The sequence below is a fragment of the Mobula birostris genome, chromosome 2 (genome assembly GCF_030028105.1).
Source record: "Mobula birostris isolate sMobBir1 chromosome 2, sMobBir1.hap1, whole genome shotgun sequence".
NCBI classification, from domain to species: Eukaryota; Metazoa; Chordata; class Chondrichthyes; order Myliobatiformes; family Myliobatidae; genus Mobula; species Mobula birostris.
This window is the reverse complement of record NC_092371.1, coordinates 208,181,829-208,207,117: the sequence shown is the minus strand read 5'-3', so window position 1 is coordinate 208,207,117 and position 25,289 is coordinate 208,181,829. Positions and strand designations below refer to the sequence as shown.

The 25,289-nt window shown below is 42.0% G+C and overlaps 1 protein-coding gene across 6 annotated transcripts in view; it reads left to right on the top strand.

Moving 5' to 3' along the window:
* agbl5 (AGBL carboxypeptidase 5) overlaps window positions 1-25,289 on the top strand; it is a 153,612-nt gene that overhangs the window by 101,832 nt on the left and 26,491 nt on the right. For all 6 annotated transcript variants that reach the window (XM_072251352.1, XM_072251350.1, XM_072251353.1 and 3 more), the window contains one exon: window positions 10,586-10,701. In XM_072251352.1, the coding sequence (XP_072107453.1) occupies window positions 10,586-10,701 (116 nt within the window). The remainder of the gene's footprint in view (window positions 1-10,585; window positions 10,702-25,289) is intronic.

The following is a 25,289-nucleotide window of genomic DNA, read 5'->3' as shown; positions in this document are numbered from 1 at the left end:
TGCCACTAAAATGCATGTGGTCTTCTTGATCAATGTCCATTAAACTGGTTTTAAATAAGTATATGAGTTTTTTTATGTACATTGTTAAATTTGTGTTCAAAAGGAAAATTGGATGTAATGGTCTTTTGCCAAATTCAATTTGAGACCTTTACCTATCACCACAGAGTACAACTGATAACTTGAACTGGATTACAATGTGACTTTTATATAGCCTGGAATTTATTTTTGAAATTGATTGTTGCAGCAACGTTCATTTTTTTTAAAACATGCTCTTTATTAATTCCATTCTTATGAGAAAGTTAAGTACAAAAACATTGCAGCAAATGAAAAGTTTGTGCTATGTTTTTAAGGATGGATAAAAATAGGTAAATTAAGTTTGAGATGAGGGTATTCTGTTAGAAGCTTGAAAGAAGATTAAAGCTAATACTTGCATTCACCTAGGCATTCAAGAGTTAGGATTTTAAATATGCTGTGGTAAACAGTAAGCCAAAGTTGAGGATGTTATTTTCTGGAACTTCAGCAGAGAGGATAAATAAACAGAATATAAGACCTGTGCAGAGTGAAGTCAAAATCATCAAAAGAACATCCTGAATAATTGCATAAATACATCTTGATTGTGATTGCGCTGATGTGACTCTACCCAATAAAACTCTGGATATTTATCAGGAATATCCACTTTTATGTGTGAACCTTTGTTCCCCCATCTACTCTGTATCTAATTAAACAAAAGAATTAAAGATTAAAGTGCATTTTCCCCAGGGCAGAACTGGCTAATAAAAGGTGACATAATTCTAAGGTGATCGGAGGAAAGTACTGGGAGGATGTCGCAGTAGTATTTTTACAGAGTTGTGGTGTGCGGAACACACTGCCAAGGGTTGGTGGTAAAGGCAAATACATTTGGAATGTTTAAGAGACTCTTAGATAGGCACATGGAAGTAAAATAAAGGGCTTTGTGGGAAGGAAACCTAGACTGATCTTGGAGTAGGTTAAAGTCAGCACAACATTGTGGACCAAAGGTACTGTACTGTGCAAATAAATACAAAATTCAAAGGAAATTTATTATCGAAGAGTGTGTGTGTGTGTGTGTGTGTGTGTGTGTATACACACACACACACACACACACACACATATCTCTCGCTCTCTCGCTCTCTCTCTGTCTCTCTACACATATAACCCTGAGATTCATTTTCTTACAGGCCTACTCAATAAATCCATAATAGAATAATAACAATAATAGAATCAATATCAATCAATGAAAGACCACACAAAGTTGGGCGATCAACTCGTGTGCAAAAGACAGCAAACTGAAAATACAAAAAGAAAGAAAGGATAATATAATTATTGAGAACATGTGATGAAGAGTTCTTGAAAGAGAGTCCATAGGTTGTGGAAATATTTCAGTGATAGGGCAAGTGAAGTTGAGTGAAGTTATCCTCAAGAGCTTGATGGTTGAGGGGTAATAATTGTTCCTGAACCTGATGGTGTGGGCCGTGAGGCTCCTGTACCTCCTTCCTGATGGCAGCAGCGAGAAGAGAGCATGTGGGTAGTGGGGGTGCTAATGGTGGATGCTGCTTTCCCGTGATAATGCTCCATGTAGATTTGCTCAATGGTGGGGAGGGCTTTACCGGTGATGGACTGGGCTGTATCCACACACAGACATTGTTGTTTCTGTACCAGGCTGTGATGTAGCCAGTCAGTATACTCTTCACCACATATCTGAAGGTTTGTCATGCCAAATCTTTGCAAATTCCTAAGGAAGCAGAGGCGCTGCTATGCTTTCTTCGTAATTGCACTTGCATGCTGGGCCGAGGACAGGTCCTCTGAAGTGATAACACCAAAGAATTTAATGTTGCTGCGCCTCATCACCGCTGAAGAGGACTGGCTCATGGACCTCTAGTTTCTTCCTCCTGAAGTCAATCATCAGCTCCTTAGTATTGCTGACATTGAGTGAGAGACTGTTGTTGTGGTACCACTCAGTTAGATTTTCAATCTCCCTCCTACATGCTGATTTCATCACCACCTTTGATTTGGTCTACGACAATGGTGTTGTCAGCAAACTTGGATATGACATTGGCACAGTACGTAACGGGTAGAGCAGGGGGCTAAGCACACAGCCTTTTGCTGTACCTGTGCCGATGGAGATTCTGGAGGGGATGTTGTTGCCAATCTAAACTGACTGGGATTTGCAAGTGATTAAATTGAGGAATGAGTTGCACAAGGAGGTATTGAGGCTGAGGTCTTGAAACTTATTGATTAATTTTGAGGGGTTGATGGTAAATGCATCATATTGAAAATCAGGTTATTGGAATTAAAAATATACATTGAAGATGTTTATTAAGAGAATTAACTGTCTAAATAGTAAGCTTTTAGTAGCAAGTGCAATTCAATAGAATATTTACAATTCCATTGGAGCTTGATAATTGTAATATGCTGTAAACATGCGATTTTTAATAAGCTTTTGTAGCATAGGATGTTATGTCATTTCAACGACAAAATATGATCAATTTTGTTTTTTTTTCGCTATGCCAGTTTCTGCCATGAGATAGCTTTTCATCAGTGAAAATATAATGACCACGTATCCTTTCAGATACCAAAAAGGATAAACAGTTTATATTTTATTCCAAGCAAGCAAATGTTGAAAAACACTTTTTTGATAACATTTATCCTTTTAGTAATGTTCATACCTGATCAGCATTGGTGCACATTAAATCACAGATGTGTTTCTTTTTGGTATTCTCTTCACTTTTGAAATCATATTCTGAAGATGGTTCACTTCTGTAGCAGAATGCAGCCTGAAAGCCTGCAGGAGACCAATTATGCTGTAAACAAGCTCTCCAATCAGCATTTGCTTGTTGCAGCCTAGCACTTGTACTACTAGGCCTGAGAAGCCCAGGCAGCTTACTTCAATATTTATACAATAATACACATGGCTGACTTTGATTTTTAACCCTTTAAGCATCTGGACTGGAAGCCTGTTAATACTACCTTTGAGTTTCATAAATCTTTGTGGATCTTGTTAATGTTGCAGGTTGTTTCAGAGTAGAGAATATGTCATATTTTAATATTCTGTCTTTTTGAATTACGAACATCTAGCAATAACTTTGCAAAACTTGTGTACTACAGTGATTATTTGGGGTCGTGGATATTTGAAAGAAAACAAAAGCACAATTCTGGTCTTGCATTTCCTGAACAAATTGTTAGACTTATTTTATATTCATGCTTTATATACAGTGAAAGGACCATTCAGATAAAATGCCTCATCTTTTAGAAATTATAGGGTAATGAACTTTGATATTTTCTATTAAATGTTAGTAGTAATTTTCTTCATTGAAGTAGAAAAGGAAAATTTTAACTAGATGTTGCTCTTGATTAAGGTGCTGGAAGGACAGTGATTAAATTACCTTAGAAGTAGCCCAGAGGTCTAGACAAAGAACCTAGAGGCATTCATTCAGATTCCACCACGAACTTTAAATGCATTTAATAATCTAAGTTATTTTAAAAGAAGGAATCTTAGTATTGATCAAGACCAAATCTTCCCAAACCTGAAGCTCTGAATGAACCAGGAGAATGGCAGTCTGCTGAGGCCTAGATCTGTGCTGGTAAAGACCCGTGGTCCAAAATCCAGGTTTTGGTCCAGGTACCAGGTACATCCTACAGAAAGCCATTGTGAGAGCAAAAAGCAGTTCTGAATGGGTTGTGAAATATGTTGTTTTGTGGCTGCGGTACATAGAAATACATAATTTTAAAAATTATAAATTTCAGATATATAATAATTAACTAGTGCAAAAAGAGAAAAATAAATAGTGAGGTAGTGTTCCTGGGTTCATGGTCCATTCAGAAATCTGGTGGTGGTGAAGTTGTTCCCAATATTTTGAGTGTGTGTCTTCAGGTTCTTGTATCTCCTCAGTGGTAGCAATGAGAAGAGGGCATGTCCTGGTTGATGAGGGCCCTTAATGATGGATACTGCCTTTTTTTTTTTTTTTTTTTTTTTTTTTTTTTTTTTTTTGGAAGCATCAACTTTTAAAGTTTCTAATGCCCATGATGGAGCTGCCTGAGTTTGCAGCCTTCTGCAGCATTTTCCAATCCTCCATACCAGATGGTGATGCAATCAATTAGAATGCTCTCTATGGTACATCTGTAGAAATCTGCAAGAGGCATTGGTAACATACCAACTGTCTTCAAACTCCTAATGAAATATAGCCACTGTTGTGTCTTTGTAATTGCATCAATATGTTGCATATACTTGTGGTCTTTGAAAAGGAAAATACCACTACACCTGTGGAAATTTTTACAGCATCTCGTGACTGTGGGATCTCTATCTCTATCTCTATCTCAGAGACCAATGTCTAAACATCCCTGAAGAGAACATCTCGGAAGGCATCCAGTCCTGACAATGTACCTGGCTGGCTACTTAAAACTTATGCTGATCAACTGGCTGGAGTGTTCAAAGACATCTTCAACCTCCCACTGCTTCAGTTTGAGGTTCCCACCTGCTTCAAAAAGGCAATGATCATACCAGTGCCCAAGAAGAACATGGTGAGCTGCCCCAGTGACCATCCCCCAAAAGCACTCACGCTTACTGTGATGAAGTGTTTCAAGAGGTTGGTTATGGCTAGAATTAATTCCTTCCTGAGCAAGGAACTGGACCTACTTCAATAGACAATAGGTGCAGGAGTAGGCCATTTGGCCCTACGAGCCAGCACCGCCATTCACTGTGATCATGGATGATCATCCACAATCAGTACCTTGTTCCTGCCTTCTCCCCATATCCCTTGACTCCGCTGTCTTTAAGATCTCTTTCTTGAAAGCATCCAGAGGATTGGCCTCCACTGCCTTCTGAGGCAGAGCATTCCACAGATACGCAACAGGTCTACAGAGGATACAATCTCACTGGTTTTCCACGCTGCTTTGGAGCGCCTAGGCAACCACAAGAAATATGTCAAACTACTGTTTATCAGTTACAGCTTGGCATTCAACACCATCATTCCTTCAGGACTTTCAAAGAAGCTTTAAATATGTCCAACATATTATTCTCCGTAACTTCCTCCAACGGGATCCAACCACTAAGCACATCTTTCCCTCCCCCCCTCTTTGCTTTCCACAGGGATCGCTCCCTACGCGACTCCCTTGTCTATTCGTCCCCCCATCCCTCCCCACTGATCTCCCTCTTGGCACTTATCCTTGTAAGTGGAACAAGTGCTACACATGCCCTTACACTTCCTCCCTTACCACCATTCAGGGCCCCAAATAGTCCTTCCAGGTGAGGCGACACTTCACCTGTGAGTCGGCTGGGGTGATATACTGCGTCCGGTGCTCCCGATGTGGCCTTCTATATATTGGCGAGACCCGACGCAGACTGGTAGACCGCTTTGCTGAACACCTACGCTCTGTCCGCCAGAGAAAGCAGGATCTCCCAGTGGCCACACATTTTAATTCCACATCCCATTCCCATTCTGACATGTCTATCCACGGCCTCCTCTAATATAAAGATGAAGCCACACTCAGGTTGGAGGAACAACACCTTATATTCCGTCTGGATAGCCTCCAATCTGATGGCATGAACATTGACTTCTCTAACTTACGCTAATGCCCCACCTCCCCCTCATACCCCATCTGTTATTTATTTTTATACACACATTCTTTCTCTCACTCTCCTTTTTCTCCCTCTGTCCCTCTGACTATACCCCTTGCCCATCCTCTGTTTTCCCCCCCCCCCCCCGTCTTTCTCCCCGGATCTCCTGTCCCATGATCCTCTCATATCTCCTTTGCCAACCACCTGTCCAGCTCTTGGCTCCATCCCTCCCCCTCCTGTCTTCTCCTATCATTTTGGATCTCCCCCTCCCCCTCCCACTTTCAAATCTCTTACTAACTCTTCCTTCAGTTAGTCCTGACAAAGGGCCTCGGCCTGAAACGTCGACTGTACCTCTTCCTAGAGATGCTGTCTGGCCTGCTGCGTTCGCCAGCAACTTTGATATGTGTTGCTTGAATTTCCAGCATCTGCAGAATTCCTGTTGTTTAAGCTTTAAACCTGGGTTTCTGTACCTCCCTCTGCAACTGGGTCCTTGACTTTCTTATTGGAAGACCACTTATCAGTGCAGATCAGTAATAACATCTCCTCAATGACAATCAACACACATGCACCTCAAGGATGCATACTTAGCCCACTGCAGTGCTCTGTGCAGTCATGATGGTGCAGCTAAGCACCATAAGTAAATTTGCTGATAACACAACTGTTGGTAAAATCTCAGATGGCGATGAGGTGGTGTACAGGAGAGGGATAGATGGACTGGTTCGGTGACCTTACGACAGCAATCTCACTCATGTCAGCAAGATCAAGGAACTAATTCTTGACCTCAGAAAAGGAAAGTCAGAAAGAAAACACATCAGTCCTCATTGAAGGGTCAACAGCGAAAAGGGTGAGCAACTTCATGTTCCTTGGTATCAACATATCAGAAGATTTATCCGGAGCCCAACACATCGATGCAATCACGAAGAAAGCATGCCAATGTGGCTTTACTTCATTAGGAGTTTGAAGAGATTTGGTGCTGTATGTCATGAAACACTTTAGATTTTTATGGAAGTATATGGAGAACATTCTGTCCAGTTGCATCACTGCCTGGTATAGGGGCTCCAACATGCAGGATTGAAAGAAGCTGCAGAGGGTTGCAGACTCAGCTGATTCTATCATGGGCACAACCTTCCCCACCATTGGTGACAAAAACTTGGCATCAAAAATGTGCTTCAAAAACCATCATTAAGGACCTTCACCATCTGAGACATGACCTCTTTTCCTTACTATCATGAGGTAGAAGATACAGGAGCTTGATGATCATACTCAGTGATTTAGGTACAGCTTCTTCACCTCTGCCGTCAAATTTTTGAGTGGTATGTGAACACCCCTTTGCTATTCCTTTTTTTTTGTACTATTTATCTTTGCATTTTATAGATTTTGGCCTTGCGCTGTGCTGCTGCATGTCAGAGATAATAAATCTGATTCTAAAGTTATCACTGGATTGTTATAAAACTCAAGTGAGTTAACAAATATTCACAGGGAAGGAAATCTGTCATCTTATATGAGACTTGACCTGTATGAGGCTCCAGACCCACAGCAATATGGTTGATTCAGAAATGCCTTTGAAAATTAAACTATTTGGAATGGGAAATAAATGCTGGTCTGGTCAGTTATGTCCAGGTCCAAAAAATGTATAAATAAAATTATAATTTATTACTTAATGTTTCTTGTTGCATAACTTTTACTTGTTTTAATTCTTTTAAAACACTAATATACCAATACATTGAATTGGTTTACAAAATTCTATTGCCCACCTCTGTTATCAACTATATTTTATCTTCCCTGATAGAAGATGGAAAAATCCAAAGGTCAAGGAAGTACTTTTAAAAGCAATTATCTTTGTATATGATGGAGTGGGGTGTGGTGGGGTGGGAGGGAAGATGGTTAAGAATCACTTGAGATCAGCTGTTATTCTGATACAACAAACTGAATACCTTAACCAACAATGAAGTGATAAATGTAATAGGTTATTTTTGACTACAGTTGAAGTTACAGAAAGAGCACTGGAACCACAGAAACCATGCAGATTTTCCAAATACCATATACCATAGCCACTGCCGTGCCTTCAATTCAGTTTTCCTTGTACTGGGGCATATGACTGACAAGAGATAGAAATGTGATTTTTAAAAACAAACTCTTTTATGGGAGGCTACACCTTTCTCAAAGATTTGAGGGCAAATGAAAACTAGATCAAATGTAGCAATCAGCAAGGACAGGGAGCTCTAGGATACACATTTTAGAGGGAGTGATGACAGTTTTAAAAGCAAAGGGGACAGAGGAAACCATTTACAATGGTAATGAAATAGTATCCTGTAAGGGTTGTGGGCAAAGGGTAATAACAGCAGGAGAAGATTTTAAGGGTGAGCAAAGCATTTGACAGGAGATGGAGGAAGGGTTTTGTTTTTGCAACAACAGGCTGCATATGTTTGAAAAATGGGATTGCTGCAACCACATAATTTTCTGTGATGATTTTGAATTATGACAGAGGTGGAGAATAATATCTGACACAGTCCAGCAAAATATGAGTGGTTAAAATAGTTCTGTGTGACACATATACTCCAGTGCATACTCCTTGAGCTTGAGAGTGAATTTGGGGACCAATCAAGAAGAATAATCGGGTGTGAGACCACAACAGTTTTCAGGGGATAAGGACACTAAAACTGGGCATGAGCAGGTGATTGAAGAAGACATAATCTACTGAGATATCCCAGTAAAAGAGAAGCAAAGCCTTGTTTTGTGCAATGCCCAAAATTGTAAATATAAGCAATCTGGGGGAGAGAGTTTTGCCCAGGAGTTGTACAGGAAGAAATGAAGCAAGGCAATGTGGGCACAACAGATTCTGCAGATGCTGGAGGTCCAGAGGTAAGCATACAAATTGCTGGAGGAACTCAGCAGATCAGGTGGCAGCTATGGAGATGCATAAACAGTTGATATTTTGACTGAGACCCTTCATCTAAGACTGGAAAAGAAGAGGGGAGAAGCCAGAATAAGAAGATGGGGAGAGGGGAAGGAATACAAGCTGGCAGGTGATGGGTGAGAGTAAGGTGGGTTGGGTTAGGGGCTTGAATATAAGAGAAAAACACAAAATGCTGGAGGAACTTAGCGGCATCTACGAAGAGGAATAAATAATGAACATTTTGGGCTGAGACCCTTAATACACAAGGCAATGTCATAGGTCAACGGGAAGGGAAATGTATGATTATGGATGGAGAAGATACCTCAGGAAATGGGGGAGGGGTTGCAAATTAATCATCTTGAAGTGATTCATAGCAATTATTTTAAAAGCAAGAAGAGAATCTAAAGAAAGCAAGGTATTCAAATATAGGGAAGAGAGACCCATTTGTTACTTCGTACTCTGAGCAGACAGTTAAGTAACGCCATTGCTATTTACTGCTGATGCAGAGCCAGGGGTGTAGATTCCAATAATTGCTTTGGAGAATGAAGAGAGAAGCATAAAAAGCATTTGTGTGGTTATTTGGGAGGGATGAAAAACTGCTAAGAATTTAAGACTCGAATGAAAAGTGATAAAGACATAGACTGCTGGACAAGAGGAAGGAAAGGTACATCTCTGGATGGCAAGATTAAAATAAATATGTGACAGTAGCCCCCTTAAGAAGCCATAAGTAATTTGCTTTTCCAGTCTATAATGCTAAGTAGAAAACTTTTATTTGCGGGGGACTTGTGAAGGAATCAGTAACTTATCAAAATTTATTTTACTTCAGTCTTGCTTCATTCAAATGCCAGTTTACATTCTAAATATAAAAGTTCATTCCCATCTATCTTTGTCAGGTGGAAGAGCCCGAGGGGCCAAGTGGCCAGCACCTGCTCCTAATTCACATACGGTGGATTCCGGTTAATTGGGATACATCAGGGCCAGTACGTTTTGGACCAATAAAGCAGCTGTCTCAATAAACTGAAGTTTCATGGAAATGGTTAAAAATAGTATAAAGATATAAACTATCACTTAACTGAGTAACAAACTATTTATTTAAATGAAGTACCGAACAAATTAGAACAGTACCAATACCACTACAACTACTATAAAACTGTATTAGCTCCTAATAGTTAAAAAGTGTTCACTCTAAGCATAGTTTAATGTCTAATGACCACACAATTTCACATGACTGATGCTAGTTAGAAACTGTTTGGCAACAGTCTCCTGTCCCAATTGAGCAGCATAGTGTCCCAAATAAATGAAGAGAACCCTGACTATTTTTTGATTAGATTTTGTTCTTTAAGAGTTGTCCCAAATACATGGCTGCCCTGATTAATTGTTGGCCCAATTAACTGAAATCCACTGTACTTTTGTTACTTTTCTTCTGTAGGAAGACTTAAAGGTACTTTGTTCCTTTGATACAATTGGTTGTGGAAAATAGTAAACACCCAAACAGCAATGCCAGTTTGAAATATTTTGAAGCATTAATAGCATTGATTAAATTTCAGAAATAATATTGAAATTTTAACACTACATGATTGCACAAAAATAATAATTTTAGTAACAATTTCATTTATCTTCCCTATAAACTTGTTTTTTCTCTTTTTTCCCCTCATGGTAATCTGGAAACGCCAGGCATTACTGAGTGTTCCTCTGAACCAATTATTAGGTTATGCAAAAAGACTATGAACCATCTCCATGGCAACATAGGTGCTCATTTCCATTACTATTTTGATTCTTTCAGTTCTTTAAGTAAGATCACAGAACTCATTAAGATAGCTAGAAACTTGCTGAGTTTGGAAATAAGAAACTTGTTGAGATTACCATCCTATTTTGAAGAATGAAATATACATGTGCTCGAGTGTTTGTGCAGATGAAAATAGTAACAGTATCTAGAATATATGGAACTTAATGAGTTGTAACAGCAAGAACTGGGAGCAAATTAATTTCCTGAAATAATAATGTCTGAATTGGGAAATGTATGACCAAGACAATTGTAATTCTGTTTAACAGAGTGGTGAAAATTATAAAACTTGCAAAGTGCTGGACGCTTATATTTATAATTATTAACATTCTAGGGTTCAAAGGTACGATCATGCCTGGTGCATTTAACAATGGCATTCCTCAGGAAATTAAAGAACATGCTCAGACATTGGAAAATATTACAGTTACTGGAAGAACAAGCCATGTGCAGGTACAAAACAACTTATTTCAATGCCGTGAATAAGAAGAACAATTCTAAAGTAGTTCTGAAATACAAAACTAAACTGCTGCCTTGTTTCACACAAGTCCTTTGTCCTGACTTTCAAGTGTAATTGAGTAAAGTAATTAGATTACCAATGTATTTGTAGACCACATTTGTGGACTATTAACTAAAACATTAGATCAAGCATGCCAAATACCTTCTATACCACCCTTTCAACTTGTGCAGCCATTGTCAAGGAGCTATGAACTATGAAAACTGTTAAGGTCTTACAATGAGCATTGACCTTTACATTTGACCTACCAAGGACCAACATGTCACATTTGACTGAGTTAAACACCACCTGCGGGCAGATTTGCTAGAGCTGGAGCTTCACATCCAAGGATGCACCTTGTATTGAAAGGACAGGCAGTTAGGTAAAGGGGGTGGGGTGGCTCCGTTGGAAACAAAAATTAAATCTAATCCTTATAAAGACGTGACATAGGATTGGAAGATGTAGAATCCTTGTGGGTAGAATGAAGAAACTGCAAGGGTAAAAAGACCCTGATGTGAATTCTATACACGCCTCCAAACAGTAGCAAGGATGTGGAATACAAATTACAGCAGGAAATAGAAAAGGCATGTAGAAAGGGCCATGTTATAAGACCACAAGACATAGGAGCAGAATCAGGCCATCTGGCCCATCGAGTCTGTTCCACCATTCAATCATGGCTGATCTTTTTTTAATCTCCACCTCAACCCCAGTTCCCGGCCTTCTTCCCGTAACCTTTGATGTCATGTCCAATCAAGAATGAGTATATATCGGGGGGGAGGGGGGAGGGTAGACATTATCTTTTCATGTATTCACTTTGAAAACTCAATAAAAATTATATTTAAAAACAAAAGAACGTAGCAATCTCTGCCTTAAATACACCCAATGATCCGGCCTTCATAGCTACATGTGGCAACAAATTCCACAAATTAACCACCCTTTGGCTAAAGAAATTTCTCTATATCTCTGTTTTGAAAGGTCACCCCTCTATTCTGAAGCCGTGCCTTCTTGTTCTAGACTCTCCCACCATGGGAAACATCCTTTCCACATCTACTCTGTCTAGGCCTTTCAACATTTGAAAGGTGATGAGATCCCTCCTCATCCTGAATTCCAGTGAGTACAGACCTAGAGCCATCAAACACTCTTGTATAATAACCCTTTCATTCCTGGAATCATCCTTGTGAACCTCCTCTGGACCCTCTCCAATGCCAGCACATCTTTTCGAAGATGAGGGGCCCACAACTGTTCACAATAGTCAAGATGAGGCATCACCAGTGCCTTATAAAGCCTCATCATCACATCCTTGCTCTTGTATTCTAGACCTCCTGAAATGAATGCTAACATGGCATTTGCCTTCCTCACCACTAACTCAACCTGCAAGTTAACCTTCAGGGTGTTCTGCACACGGACTCCCAAGTCCCTCTGCATGTCAGATTCCTGGATTTTCTCCCTGTTTAGAAAATAGTCTACACATTTATTTCTACTACCAAAGTGCATGACCGTGCATTTTCCAACACTGTATTTCCATTTGCCACTTTCTTGCCCATTCTCCTAATCTGTCCAAGTCCTTCTGTATCCAACTTGTTTCTTCAATGCTACCTGTCCCTCAACCAATCTTCATATCATCTGAAAACTTGGCAACAAAGCCATCTCTTCCATCATCTAAATCACTGATATACGGCACAAAACAAAGTGGTCCCAACACTGACCCCTGCTGAACACCACCAGTCACTGTCAGCCAACCAGAAAAGGGTCATTTTATTCCCACTCGCTGCCTCCTACCAATCAGCCAATGCTCCAGCCATGTTAGTAACTTTCCTGTAATAGCATAGGCTCTTAACTTGATAAGCAGTCTCATGTGGCACCTTGTCAAAGGCCTTCTGAAAGTCCAGATATACAACATCCACTGCATCCCCTTTATCTATCCTATGTATAATCTCAAAGAATTCCAACAGGTTCTTCAGGCAGGATTTTCCCTGAAGTATACAACGTTGACTTTGTACTATCTTGCCCTTTGTCACCAAGTACTCCATTACCTCATCCTTAACAATTGACTCTAACATCTTTCCAACCACTGAAGTCAGGCTAACTGATCTATAATTTCCTTTCTGCTGCCTTCCTCCTTTCTTAAAGAGTTGAGTGACATTTGCAATTTTCCAGTCCTCTGGCACCATGCCATAGTCCAATGATTTTTGAAAGATCATTCTTAATGTCACCAAAAACTCTAATGCTACCTTTTTCAGAACCCAAGGGTGCAGTTCACCTGATCCGGGTACTTATGTATCTTTAGGTCTTTCAGCGTTTTGAACACCTTCTCTCTTGTAACAGTAACTGCACCCACTTCTCTTCCTTCACACACGACAACATCAGGCATACTGCTAGTGTTTTCCACAGTGAAGACAGATGCAAAATGCTTGCTTACTTCAGGAACCATCTCCTTGTCCCCCGTTATTATTTCTCCTACCTCATTTTCAAGCAGTCCAAAATTCACTGTCATTTCTCTTTTATTTTTAACATACTTGAAATTTTTTTATTTGCTAGCTTGCTTTCATATTTCATCTTTTCCCTTCTAATGATTTTTTTTAGTTCCTCCCTGTAAGTTTTTAAAAACTTCCCAATCCGCTATCTTCCCACTAATTTTTGCTTTGTTGTATGCCCGTTCTTTTGCTTTCACTATAGTTTTGACTTCCTTTGTCAGCCATGGTTGTACTATTTTACCATATGAGTATTTCTTCACTTTTGGAATACACATGTCCTGAACCTTCCTCATTCTTACCAGAAACGCGCACCATTGCTGCTCTATTGACATCCCTGCCAGCAGCTCCTTCCAATTTACTTTGGCCAACTCCTCTCTCTTACCACTGTAATTTCTCTTACCACTGTAATTTCCCTTACTTCACTGAAATACTGCTACATCAGACTTTCTCCCTGCCAAATTTGAAGTTGAACACAATTATATTGTGATCACGAGCTCCTTAAGGGTTATGCAAAGGTGATGGAGCATTTCAATATGCAGGTAGATTGGGAAATTCAAGTTGGAGCTGGATCCCAAGGAGGGAATTTGTAGAATGCCTGTGAGGTGGCTTTTTAGAGCAGCATGTGGTTGAGCCCACGAGGGGAAAGGTAATTCTGGATTAGGTGTTGTGTAATGGAATAAATGTGATTAGGGGCTTTAAAGTAAGTGACCTCTCAGGAACCAGTGTTCATGATATGATATTCACCCCACAGTTTGAGAGAGAGAAGCTAAAGTCAGATGTATCAGTATTACAGTGAAGTAAGGGAATTACAGAGGCATGAGAGAGGAGCTGGCCAAAGTTGATTGGAAGGGGAAACCAGCAGGGTTGATGGCAGAACAACAATGGCTCGAGTTTTATGAGACAATTTGAAAGGCACAGGATAGATGTATCTCAAAGATTAAGAAGTAGTTTAAATGGAAGGTGAGGCATTATCTTCCATTGTGAGTGACTAACAAGGGAAGTCAGATACAGCATAAAAGCAAAAATTAGTGGGAATTGAGGATTGGCAAGCTTTTAAAATCCAACAGGAGGCAACAGGGGAAGGTGGGACCTGTACAGATTGGATGGGTTGCACCTGAACTCGAGAGGGAGCAATATCCTTGCAGGTAGGTTTGCTAGCATGTTTCGTGAGGGTTTAAACTAATTTACGAAGGGGATGGGACCCAGAGCGATAGAGCAGTGAAAGAAGTGCATGGAGTAAAGCCAGATCTAACATACAGAGAGGCTTTGACGAAGGAGAAGCAGAATAAACGGTGTAAAGACAGTAAGGTAGAAGGGCTGAAATGTGTGTACCTCAATGCAAGAAGCATCAGGAACAAAGGTGATGAACTGAGAGCTTGCATACATACATGGAATTATGATGTAGTGGCCATTACAGAGACTTGGCTGGCACCAGGGCAGGAATGGATTCTCAATATTCCTGGATTTCAGTGCTTTAAAAGGGATAGAGAGGGCGGAAAAAGGGGAGGAGGGTAGCATTACTGGTCAGGGATACTATTACAGCTACAGAAAGAGTGGGTAATGTAGCAGGATCCTCTTTTGAGTCAATATGGGTGGAAGTCAGGAACAGGAAGGGAGCAGTTACTCTACTGGGGGTATTCTACCCCCTGGTAGCAGCAGAGATACAGAGGAGCAGATTAGGAGGCAGATTTTGGAAAGGTGCAAAAATAACAGGGTTGTTATCATGGGTGACTTTAACTTCCCTAATATTGATTGGCACCTGATTAGTTCCAAGGGTTTAGATGGGGCAGAGTTTGTTAAGTGTATCCAGGACGAATTCCTGTCATAGTATGTGGACAGGCTGACTAGGGGGGATGCCATACTAGATCTAGTACTAGGTAATGAACCGGGTCAGGTCACAGATCTTTCAGTGGGTGAGCATCTGGGGGACAGTGACCACTGCTCCCTGGCCTTTATAATTATCATGGAAAAGGATAGAATCAAAGAGGACAGGAAAATTTTTAATTGGGGAAAGGCAAATTATGAGGCTATAAGGCTAGAACTTGCGGGTGTGAATTGGGATGATGTTTTTGCAGGGAAATGTACTGTGGACATGTGGTCGATGTTTAGAGATCTCTTGTGGGGTGTAAGGGATAAATTTGTCCCGGTGAGGAAGATAAAGAATGGTAGGGTGAAGGAACAATGGGTGGCAAGTGAGGTGGAAAATCTGGTCAGGTGGAAGAAGGCAGCATACATGAGGTTTAGGAAGCAAGGATCAGATGGGTCTATTGAGGAATATAGGGAAGCAAGAAAGGAGCTTAAGAAGGGGCTGAGAAGAGCAAGAAGGGGGCATGAGAAGGCCTTGGCAAGTAGGGTAAAGGAAAACCCCAAGGCATTCTTCAATTATGTGAAGAAAAAAAGGATGACAGGAGTGAAGGTAGGACCGATTAGAGATAAAGGTGGGAAGATGTGCCTGGAGGCTGTGGAAGTGAGCGAGGTCCTCAATGAATACTTCCCTTCGGTATTCACCAATGAGAGGGAACTTGATGATGGTGAGGACAATATGAGTGAGGTTGATGTTCTGGAGCATGTTGATATTAAAGGAGAGGACGTGTTGGAGTTGTTAAAATACATTAGGACAGATAAGTCCCCGGGGCCTGACGGAATATTCCCCAGGCTGCTCATGAGGCGAGAGAAGAGATTGCTGAGCCTCTGGCTAAGATCTTTATGTCCTCGTTGTCCACGGGAATGGTACCGGAGGATTGGAGGGAGGCGAATGTTGTTCCCTTGTTCAAAAAAGGTAGTAGGGATAGTCTGGGTAATTATAGACCAGTGAGCCTTATGTCTGTGGTGGGAAAGCTGTTGGAAAAGATCCTTAGAGATAGGATCTATAGGCATTTAGAGAATCATGGTCTGATCAGGGACAGTCAGTATGGCTTTGTGAAGGGCAGATCGTGTCTAACAAGCCTGATAGAGTTGTTTGAGGAGGTGACCAGGCATATAGATGAGGGTAGTGCAGTGGATGTGATCTATATGGATTTTAGTAAGGCATTTGACAAGGTTCCACACGGTAGGCTTATTCAGAAAGTTAGAAGGCATGGGATCCAGGGAAGTTTGGCCAGGTGGATTCAGAATTGGCTTGCCTGCAGAAGGCAGAGGGTGGTGGTGGAGAGAATACATTCAGATTGGAGGATCGTGACTAGTGGTGTCCCACAAGGATCTGTTCTGGGATCTCTACTTTTCGTGATTTTTATTAACGACCTGTATGTTGGGGTAGAAGGTTGGGTTGGCAAGTTTGCAGACGACACAAAGGTTGGTGGTGTTGTAGATAGTGTAGAGGATTGTCAAAGATTGCAGAGAGACATTGATAGGATGCAGAAGTGGGCTGAGAAGTGGCAGATGGAGTTCAACCCGGAGAAGTGTGAGGTGGTACACTTTAGGAGGACAAACTCCAAGGCAGAGTACAAAGTAAATGGCAGGATACTTGGTAGTGTGGAGGAGCAGAGGGATCTCGGGGTACATGTCACAGATCCCTGAAAGTTGCCTCACAGGTAGATAGGGGAGTTAAAAAAGCTTATGGGGTGTTAGCTTTCATAAGTCGAGGGATAGAGTTTAAGAGTCGTGATGTAATGATGCAGCTCTATAAAACTCTGGTTAAGTCACACTTGGAGTACTGTGTCCAGTTCTGGTCACCTCACTATAGGAAGGATGTGGAAGCATTGGAAAGGGTACAGAGGAGATTTACCAGGATGCTGCCTGGTTTACAAAGTATGCATTATGATCAGAGATTAAGGGAGCTAGGGCTTTACTCTTTGGAGAGAAGGAGGATGAGAGGAGACATGATAGAGGTGTACAAGATAATAAGAGGAATAGATAGAGTGGATAGCCAGAGCCTCTTCCCCAGGGCACCACTGCTCAATACAAGAGGACATGACTTTAAGGTAAGGGGTGGGAAGTTCAAGGGGAATATTAGAGGAAGGTCTTTTACTCAGAGAGTGGTTGGCGCATGGAATGCACTGCCTGAGTCAGTGGTGGAGGCAGATACACTAGTGAAGTTTAAGAGACTACTGGACAGGTATATGGAGGAATCTAAGGTGGGGTCTTATATGGGAGGCAGGGTTTGAGGGTCGGCACAACATTGTGGGCCGAAGGGCCCGTACTGTGCTGTACTATTCTATGTTCTATAACTAAAAGGCCATAAGGAGGGAAAAGATGAAAGCTGAAGGGACGCTAATCAATAATATAAAGGATACCAGAAGTTTTAAAGAATAAAAGAGACGAGTAGATATCGGACTGCTGGAAAATGATGCTGGAGAGGTCGCAATGGGGCACAAAGAAATGGTGGAGAAACATAATAAGTGCTTTGCATCATTCTTCACTATGGAAGACACTAGAAGTATGCCAGAAGTTTGAGAATGTGGGGTAGTGGGGTACCGCAAGGCTCGGTGCTGGGTCCGCAGCTATTTACAATATACATTAATGATTTAGATGAAGGGATTAAAAGTAACATTTGCAAATTTGCAGATGACACAAAGCTGGATGGCAGTGTGAAATGTGAGGAGGATGTTATGAGAATGCAGGGTGACTTGGACTGGTTGGGTGAATGGGCAGATGCATGGTAGATGCAGTTTAATGTGGATAAATGTGAGCTTATCCACTTTGGTGGCAAGAACAGGAAGGCAGATTACTATCTGAATGGTGTCAAGTTAGGAAAAGGGGAAGTACAATGAGATCTAGGTGTCCTTGTTCATCAGTCACTGAAAGTAGGCATGCAGGTACAGCAGGCAGTGAAGAAAGCTAATGGCATTTTGGCCTCCATAACAAGGGGAGTTAAGTATAGGAGCAAAGAGGTCCTTCTGCTGTTGTACAGGGCCCTGGTGAGACCACACCTGGAGTATTGACATTCTTGCTATTGAGGGAGTGCAGAGTAGGTTCATGAGGTTAATTCCCGGGATGGCGGGACTGTCATATGTTGAAAGGTGCAGCAACTGGGCTTGTATACACTGGAATTTAGGATGAGAGGGGATCTGATTGAAACATATAAGATTATTAAGGGATTGGACACGCTGGAGGCAGGAAACATGTTCCCAATGTTGAGGGAGTCCAGAATCAGATGCCACAGTTTAAGAATAAGGGGTAGGCCTTTTAGAACGGAGTTGAGGAAAAACTTTTTCATCCAGAGAGTTGTGGATCTGTGGAACACTCTGCTGCAAAAGGCAGTGGAGGCCAATTCTCTGGATGCTTTCAAGAAAGAGTTAGAGAGAGCTCTTAAAGATAGTGGAGTCAAGGGATATGGGGAGAATGCAGGAACGGGGTACTGACTGTGGATGATCAGCCATGATCACAGTGAATGGCAGTGCTGGCTCGAAGGGCTGAATGGCCTAGTCCTGCACCTATTGTCTATTGAATGTCAAGAGACAGAAGTGAATGTTGTTGCTATTACTAATGAAAAGGTGCTTGGGAAGATGGAAAGGTCTGAAGATAGAAAAACTGAATTACATACCAGGGTTCCGAAAGAGGTCGCTGAAGAGATTGTGGAGGCATTTTTCAAAAGAATCACAGGATTCTGGAATGGCTCTGCAGGACTGGAAAATTTCATATATCACTCTACTCTTTAGGAAGTGAGGGAGGCAGAAGAAAGAAAATTATAGACCAATTAGCCTGACTTCAATGGTTGGGAAGATGTTATTAAGGATGTGCTTTAAGAGTATTTGGAGTCACATGATAAAATAGGCCAAAGTCAGCAAGCTTTCCTTAAGGGGAAATCTTCCCTGACAAATCTGTTGGAATTCTTTGAGGAAGTAACAGGCAAGGTAGACAAAGGAGAGTTGGTGGATGTTATTTATGAAGGCTTCTGACAAGGTGCCACACATGAGGCTGCTTAACAAGATAGGAGTCGATGGTATTACAGGAAAGATACTAGCCTGGATAGAAGATTGGCTGACTGGTATGCTGCAGGTGACTGGTGGTGTTCCACAGGGATCTATTTTGGGGCTACTTTTTATCACATTATATGGTATGTGAATGACTTGAATAATGGAATTAGTGGCTTTCTGGCCAAATTTGCGGAGAATACGAAGATGGGTGTAGGGGCAAGTAGTGCTGAGGAAGCAGGAAGTCTGCAGAAGGATTTGGACAGATTGAGAGAATGGGCAAAGTGGCAGATGGAATATAGTGTAGGGAAGTGTATGGTCATGCACCTTAATGGAAGAAATAAAGGCACAGACCAGTTTCCAAATGGGAAGATAATTCAAAAATCAGAGGTACAAAGGGATTTGGAAGTCTTGTGCAGAATTTCCTAAAGGTTAACTTACGGTTTGAGTTGGTGGTAAGGAAGGCAAGTGCAATGTTAGCATTCATTTTGAGAGAACTGGAATATACAGTGCCTTGAAAAAAAAATTCAACTCCCAACCCCTTGTTTAGATAAATGACTATTACAACCAGGAATTTTGATCACTTTAACTGAGAATCTTAATTTGTGAATCATATGCTCTTTTCACTGTAGAGCTCAAAATACAGGGAAAATTGCAAAGCATGAAAAATTAAAAACAATCAAAAACTGAAATGGAAGCAATTTACAAGTATTCATCCCCCTTTGCTCAGCACTTAGTTGAACCACCTGTCGCAGCTATTATAACCATTAGTCTTTTTAGACAAGTCTGTATTAGCTTTGCACAATGTGATGAAGCAAGACTTGCCTGCTCCTTGCAACATTGTTCAAGTTGTGCCAGGTCTGAGTTTTGAATTTACTTAAATCTTATATCCATCCCACAACGTGAGAGAGTAAAAATCTTTGCATTATGACTGTTGCAATGTACAGACATGTGAATTTATAAGTCTATTGGCTTGTAGGAAAGAGCTATCCCATAGCCTTTTGGTCTTGGCATTAATCGTGCTGCACCATTTGCCAGATGGAAGCAGCTGAAACAGTTTATGGTTGGGGTGGCTGGTGTACCCGATGATCTTCCAGGTCTTCTTTATGCACCCGCTACTGTAAATGTCCTCAATGGACGGAAGTTCACATCCACAGATGTGCTGGGCTGCCCGTACTACTCTCTGCAGTGCCCAGTGATCAAGGTTGGTACTGTTCCTGTACCAGTTGGTGATACAGCTAGTCAGGATGCTCTCAATGGTGCCCCTATAGAAGGTCTTGAGGACTTGGGGGCTTATGCTGAACTTCAGTCACCTGAGGCAGAAGAGACACTGCTGTGCTTTTTTTTTTTGCCACATAGCCGTTGTGTACAGTCCAGATGAGATCTTCCGTGATGTATTCCATGATCTTCCGTGAGGGAACTTGATGACTGTGAGGACAATATGAGTGAGGTTGATGTTCTGGAGCATGTTGATATTAAGGGAGAGGAGGTGTTGGAGTTATTAAAATACATTAGGACTGTTAAGTCCCTGGGGCCTGATGGAATATTCCCCAGGCTGCTCCATGAGGCGAGAGAAGAGATTGCTGAGCCTCTGGCTAGGATCTTTATGTCCTCGTTGTCCACGGGGATGGTACCGGAGGAGTAGAGGGAGGTCAATATTGTTCCCTTGTTCAAAAAAGGTAGTAAGGATAGTCTGGGTAATTATAGACCAGTGAGCCTTACGTCTGTGGTGGGAAAGCTGTTGGACAAGATTCTTAGAGATAGGATCTATGGGCATTTAGAGAATCATGGTCTGATCAGGGACAGTCAGCATGGCTTTGTGAAGGGCAGATTGTGTCTGACAAGCCTGATAGAGTTGTTTGAGGAGGTGACCAGGCTTATAGATGAGGGTAGTGCAGTGGATGTGATCTATATGGATTTTAGTAAGACATTTGACAAGGTTCCACATGGTAGGCTTATTCAGAAAGTCAGAAGGCATGGGATCCAGGGAAGTTTGGCCAGGTGGATTCAGAATTGGCTTGCCTGCAGAAGGCAGAGGGTTGTGGTGGAGGGAGTACATTCGGATTGGAGGGTTGTGACTAGTACATTCGGCTCTGGGACCTCTACTTCTCGTGATTTTTATTAACGACCTGGATGTGGGGGTGGAAGGATGGGTTGGCAAGTTTGCAGATGAGACAAAGGTTGGTGGTGTTGTAGATAGTGTAGAGGATTGTCAAAGATTGCAGACAGACATTGATAGGATGCAGAATTGGGCTGAGAAGTGGCAGATGGAGTTCAACCCGGAGAAGTGTGAGGTGGTACACTTTGGGAGGGCAAACTCCAAGGCAGAGTACAAAGTAAATGGCAGGATACTTGGTAGCGTGGAGGAGCAGAGGGATCTGGGGTTACATGTCCACAGATCCCTGAAAGTTGCCTCATAGGTAGATAGGGTAGCTCAGAAGGCTTATGGGGTGTTAGCTTTCATAAGTCGAGGGATAGGGTTTAAGAGTCACGATGTAATGATGCAGCTCTATAAAACTCTGGTTAGGCCACACTTGGAATACTGTGTCCAGTTCTGATTGCCTCACTATAGGAAGGATGTGGAAGCATTGGAAAGGGTACAGAGGAGATTTACCAGGATGCTGCCTGGTTTAGAGAGTATGGATTATGATCAGAGATTAAGGGAGCTAGAGCTTTACTCTTTGGAGAGAAGGAGGATGAGAGGAGACATGATAGAGGTATATAAGATATTAAGAGGAATAGATGGAGTGAACAGCCATCGCCTCTTCCCCAGGGCACCACTGCTCAATACAAGAGGAAATGGCTTTAAGGTAAGGGGTGGGAAGTTCAAGGGGGATATTAGAGTATTTGAGGAAGGTTTTTTACTCAGAGTGGTTGGTGCATGGAATGCACTGCCTGAGTCAGTGGTGGAGGCAGATACACTAGTGAAGTTTAAGAGACTACTGGACAGGTATATGGAGGAATTTAAGGTGGGGGGTTATATGGGAGGCAGGGTTTGAGGGTCGGCACAACATTGTGGGCCGAAGGGCCTGTACTGTGCTATACTATTCTATGTTCTATGTATATGCCAAGGAACTTGAAACTACTCACCCTCTCAACTGTGGTCCCATTGATGTTGATCAGGGCTAGCCTGTCTCCATTCTTCCTGTAATCCATGGCCAGCTCTTTTGTTTTTTTGACAATTGAGGAAGAGGTTGTTATCTTGGCACCACTGTGTCAGGATGTTAACTGCTCCTCTGTAAACTGTTTCGCCACCGCTCGAAATAAGGCCGATCAATGTCATGTCATCTGTGAATTTGATGAGCAGATTGGAGCTATGTGTGGCAGCACAGTTGTGGGTGTAAAGGAAGTAGAGGAGGGAATGCGGACACAACCCTTGGGGGCACCTGTGTTGAGGGTCAGAGGGACAGAGGTGAGTGTGCCCATCTTTACCACCTGTGGGCAATCCGATAGCTGGGGAGTGATGGTGGACAGCAATCTTGAGGTCTTGCCAGAGATGTTTGATCAGGCTAAGGGCAGGACTTCTACTGGGCCACTCGTGGACATCAGTTTTCTTCATCTGAAGCCTCTCCATGGTTGCTCTGGCAGTAGGCTTTGGGTCGATGTTCTGCTGAAAGATGGATTTCCTCCCCAGTTTAAGCTTTCTGGTAGAGGTTAGCAGGTTTTTATCCAGGATCTCTGTATTTAGCAGTATTCATCTTCCCATCAGTTCTGACCAGATTTCTAGTCCCTGCTGCTGAAAAGCATCCCCACAGCATTATGTTACCTTCAGCCTACTTTACACTAAGGGTGGTGTTACCTGGGTGATGTGCAATATTAGATTTACACCACATATACCATTTAGTGTTGAGGCCAAAAATTTCCATTTTAGTCCCATCCAAATGCAAGACCATCTTCCACATATTTACAGTATCTTCTAAATGATGCTTTGCACAGTCTTTACGAGCAAGGGTATGCTTTTTTAATGGTAAGTGTGGCATAAATCTAATACTGCTCATCAATGAGGTAACACCATCCCTACTGTAGGGACTGGAAATCTGGTCAGGATTGATAGGAGGATGAATACTGCTAAATACAGAGCGATTCTGATGAAAGCCTGCTAACTTTTGCCAGAAAGCTTAAACTAGGGAGGAAGTTTGTCTTACTGCCAGAGCAACCATGGAGTGGCTTTGAATGAAGAAAACTTATGTCCTTGAGTGGCCCAGTCAGAGTCCTGATCTTAACTTGATCAAACATCTCTGGCAAGACCTCAAGATTGCTGTCCATAGCCACTCCCCAATTAACCTGGCACACCTTGAGCAATTTTGCAACGAGGAATGGGCAAATCTTGCTCCATCACATTGTGCAAAGCTAATAGAGATTTTTTCAAAAAGAGTACTGGCTATAATAATACTGAATACTATTAGAACTAAGTACTGTTCAAAGGGAGATGAATATTTTTGAACTGCTGATATTTCAGTTTTTGATTTTTTTGTTTTTCATGCTTTACAATTTTCCTTTTTTTGGTGGGGGGCTCTTGTTTAAAAGGAGCATGTGATTCACAAAAAACTTCTGAGTTACATTGATCAAAATCCCTGATTGTGATACTCATTTTTTGTGAACAAAGATTGGGGGCTGAATACTTTTTCAAGGCACTGTTAGAGCAAGGATGTAATGCTGAAACTTTATAAGGCATTGGTCAGACTGCACGAAGTATTGTGAGCAGTTTTGGGCTCCTTAATCTAAGAAATAACGTGCTGACATTGGAGAGGGTCCAGAGGGGGTCCACAAGAATGATTCCAGGAATGAAAGGGTGAATGTATGAGGAGTATTTGATGGCTCTGGACCTGTACTGGCTGGAGTTTAGAAGAATGAGGGAGGGATCTCATTGAAACCCACCGAATATTGAAAGGTCTGGATAGAGTGAATGCAGTGAGGATATTTCTTGTTGTGGATGAGTCTTGGACCAGAGGGCACGGCCTCAGAGTTGAGGGATATACGGTTTGTAAATCTGTGGAACTGATTGCTATGAAGACCAAGTCTATCTGCCTCCACCACTGACTCAGGCAGTGCATTCCACGTACCAACCACTCTCTGAGTAAAAAAAACTTCTTCTAATATCCCCCTTGAACTTTCCACCCCTTACCTTAGAAGTCATGTCCTCTTGTATTGAGCAGTCGTGCCCTGGGGAAGAGGCGATGGCTATCCACTCTATCTATTCCTCTTATTATCTTATACACCTCTATCATGTCTCCTCTCATCCTCCTTCTCTCCAAAGAGTAAAGCCCTAGCTCCCTTAATCTCTGATCATAATGCATACTCTCTAAACTAGGCAGCATACTTGTAAATCTCCTCTGTACCCTTTCCAATGCTTCCACATCCTTCCTATAGTGAGGCGACCAGAACTAGACACAGTACTCCAAGTGTGGCCTAACCAGAGTTTTATAGAGCTGCATCATTACATCACGACTCTTAAACTCTATCCCTCGACTTATGAAAGCTAACACCCCATAAGCTTTCTTAACTACCCTATCCACCTGTGAGTCAGCTTTCAGGGATCTGTGGACATGTACCCCGAGATCCCTCTGCTCCTCCACACTACCAAGTATCCTGCCATTTACTTTGTACTCTGCCTTGGAGTTTGTCCTTCCAAAGTGTACCACCTCACACTTCTCCGGGTTGAACTCCATCTGCCACTTCTCAGCCCAATTCTGCATCCTATCAATGTCTCTCTGCAATCTTTGACAATCCTCTACACTATCTACAACACCTCCAACCTTTGTGTCGTCTGCAAACTTGCCAACCTACCCTCCTAACCCCACATCCAGGTCATTAATAAAAATGACGAAAAGTAGAGGTCCCAGAACAGATCCTTGTGGGACACCAATAGTCACAATCCTCCAATCTGAATGTACTCCCTCCACCATGACCATCTGCCTTCTGCAGGCGAGCCAATTCTGAATCCACCTGGCCAAACTTCCCTGGATCCCATGCCTTCTGACTTTCTGAATATGCCTACAGTGTGGAACCTTGTCAAATGTCTTACTAAAATCCATATAGATCACATCCACTGCACTACCCTCATCTATATGCCTGGTCACCTCCTCAAACAACTCTATCAGACTTGTTAGACACGATCTGCCCTTCACAAAGCCATGCTGACTGTCCCTGATCAGACCATGATTCTATCTCTAAGAATCTTTTCCAACAGCTTTCCCACCACAGACGTAAGGCTCACTG